The 2,924-nt window shown below is 53.5% G+C and overlaps 1 protein-coding gene across 2 annotated transcripts in view; it reads left to right on the top strand.

Moving 5' to 3' along the window:
- Positions 1-1,540: 1,540 nt before the first annotated feature.
- Positions 1,541-2,924, top strand: part of PRKCB (protein kinase C beta) — a 707,688-nt gene continuing 706,304 nt past the window's right edge. For both annotated transcript variants that reach the window (XM_044658176.1, XM_044658168.1), the window contains exons 1-2: positions 1,541-1,708; positions 2,395-2,426. In XM_044658176.1, the coding sequence (XP_044514111.1) occupies positions 1,545-1,708; positions 2,395-2,426 (196 nt within the window). In that variant the 5' untranslated portion in view covers positions 1,541-1,544. The remainder of the gene's footprint in view (positions 1,709-2,394; positions 2,427-2,924) is intronic.

The raw sequence follows: 2,924 nt of genomic DNA, 5'->3' as shown, positions 1-2,924 counted from the left end.
TGAAAAAGGCACCGCTGTCATTAATTTAAGAGATTGGGTGTTATTTAAATCTGACTTAGCTGGGACTTTTACAAATGCTTGAATACAGATGTATATGTAGGTTTTTTTTAAGTTTCCCAAATATGTTGTATCCTTAAAAGTGACTGCTATTATTTTTTCCTGTGGCCTTTGAATAGCTAGGGAGAGGAGAGATATTTTGTTTTTATAGTGCAGTTCATTTTACAGATGAGGATACAGAGGCAAACAGGGTGATGGGACTTGCCTAGGCTTACACATTTATTAAGTGTCTGAGACCAGACTACATTGGAATGCATATGAATTTCTGATATTAATAGCTCCATGGCACATATCTCATATTTATATAGAACTTTGTGGTTAATTGCCAAGGGCATCCCTCTCAACAACTCTGTGAGATAGGTCGGGCAGAGATTATTATTTTCATTTTGCAGATGAGGAAAAACTATTTAAAGAGGTCTAGTGACTTGCCCAAGGTCTTACAACTAGTAAATGACAAACTTTTAAACCTTAGGTGTCATATTTGACCCCAAAGGTAGAGTTCTTTCTAATAGGGGCATTTCTGGTTTTGTTCAACATCCGCCCCCCTCCCCCATATATGTACACACCACCATCTCTGCAGAAACTGGGAAGCAGGAGGTGCAGTCAAGAGGACTTTATGAATGGCAGTTGAAAGGAGGTGGACATTTCTTCATTGAATTTGTGTCCCCTGTTGTCAAGATGACATCTAAAATAGATAATGAAAGGGGAGGGGGTGCGGCGACAGGGAAGGGCAGTCTGAATAGAGAGAGAAGAGAGAGTGACAGTCACTGAATGTAAGCCCGCGATTTTTCAGGCAGATTTTCAAATTCGGTTATTTCAATTTAAGAGCGCCTTTCTTTCACTGTCAAGGATCATGGTATGAGCAAGGTGTGAATGAATGGGGAGACTCTTTCTGCTGGTTGCAGAAAGGAGCCGCAATCAGGGGCAATGGGGATGGTGGTGTTGTCTTTGGGGTCTCTGTAGGATTTGGGATCTTACCCTTGCAGCTGCAGTGATACCAGAATCTTGCTAAGGAGAAGCTGCTTGGGGTAGGACTTTGACTAGCCCTTATGTAAATAAGAGGCGGGCCGAGGTGTCCAGCTTGGCTCAGTTATGCAAAACGGGAGCTGGGGAGCAGGAGCAGCTCTGGTCGCGCTGCGGATGCGCGAGGAGAGGGGGTGGGGGATTGGGGAGGTTTGAAACCGCAGAGGGAGTGCGAATATGTAAATGAGAAGCGCGGGATGGGTGTGGCCTGGGAGAGTAATGCAAATGAAGGGGAGGTCCCCCTCATGTCTCCGCCTCCCACCCCCGCAGCTGTGGACAGCGGTGCAGAGCGCAGCTGGAGGAGCCACGGCAGCTGGGGGCAGTGACAGCTCCGAGCTCCGCTAGGCTTGGAGGCGACGGGGCGACAAACCGCACCGAGAGAGAAGGAAGACCGAGCGGCCCCAGCAGTTGCTGTTGCCTCTTTCCCAGCCCCTGGCACCTCTCCGCTCTCCCTTGCGCGCAAGATGGCTGACCCGGCGGCACCGACCGAAGGCGAAGAGAACACGGTCCGCTTCGCCCGCAAAGGGGCCCTTCGGCAGAAGAACGTCCACGAGGTGAAGAACCACAAATTCACCGCCCGCTTCTTCAAGCAACCCACCTTCTGCAGCCACTGCACCGACTTCATCTGGTGAGCGCGCGCGCGCGAGGCGTCCCCTGCCACCTTCTCCCCGGGGGAACTCAGGTTCCCCACTCCCCACACGCCCTGGGGTATATTCGCCCCTGGCCCCCCTCTTACTTCCCGCTCCTTCACCCCCCACCCCCCACCCCCCGGCGGCTGGCGCAACCTCCGCCCTCCTCCGAGGCCACCGCTGCAGCAGAATCTTGGCCCCACAACCTGCCCTTCTCTCAGGGAATTGAGGTCTCCCCCCAAGCCCGGCTTAGGGGACAGATCTTTCTTTTGTACTCCATCCGCTGCTGTCTTCTCCCAGCGCTGTCCCCTGTTGCTTCCAAGACACTCCCTCCCTCCCCCCCAGCTCTGGCTGTAAAGACCTAGAACCTTAAGCCCGCCTTAACCATCTCCCGGGTTGGCAAGCGCGCACTGACTGCATCCTGGGGCCACCGTGGGAGCCCCCTCTGAGCCACTAGTTGGCTTCCCCCACAGCCCCAAGACCAACCAATAACTTTGCGGCTTCACTTCTGGGGGAAGCGGGCGGGGCATCGCGTCCAGGCTCCCTGCAGCCCCCCGGAGCGGGAGTGTACTGAGCGCACCCAGTTCCCCTAGGACCCCCGGGCAGGTGGGAGAGGGAGAGACGGGGAACGTAGAGGGCAGGAGAACGACACTTAGGCTAAGGTATATTCCGTCTCCTTTTGCAGGGGATTCGGAAAGCAGGGATTTCAGTGTCAAGGTAGGTGTTACCTGAGGATTCTACACTGCATAGAGGCTTGGTGTGTGCGAACAATTGTCTGCCTGCGGTCTTTGGAAGCAGGCCTGATTGTGGGTGGGTGTTGAGCACGCGTGAGCGGGTGTGTGGCTAAGCCTAAAACCGGTCCATATAAAGTTTGGGAACGGTAGGTGGGTGATGAGTAGCCCTGTTTTTTAGCTAAGGGAGCCTCTCAGTATGACTCTAAGATAAGAGTCCTCAGCTTCAGGAGGAAGGCCTTGGGGAAAGAAGGAAACGTATCTTTAACCCCCAGGGTGACACCAAGCAGGAAGCTCCGACTGCCCCAGCCCATGGGCCACCTACCTATGTGGGGGCTGACTAGCTGATGTGATGGTGCTTACACTGAACTTCCTGTCACACCGTTAATTCCATCTCCAAGCCTCTGGGGGGCAAAGGGGGATGTCTTTAAATGCCAACAGAAGGTGGTTCCTTCTCTTTCCTCTCTTCCTGCTGCCCCCCCCC

This window comes from Gracilinanus agilis, chromosome 1, assembly GCF_016433145.1.
Source record: "Gracilinanus agilis isolate LMUSP501 chromosome 1, AgileGrace, whole genome shotgun sequence".
Taxonomy (NCBI): Eukaryota; Metazoa; Chordata; class Mammalia; order Didelphimorphia; family Didelphidae; genus Gracilinanus; species Gracilinanus agilis.
Note: the sequence above shows the minus strand (reverse complement) of the source record. Positions and strands in the feature narration are given on the sequence as shown.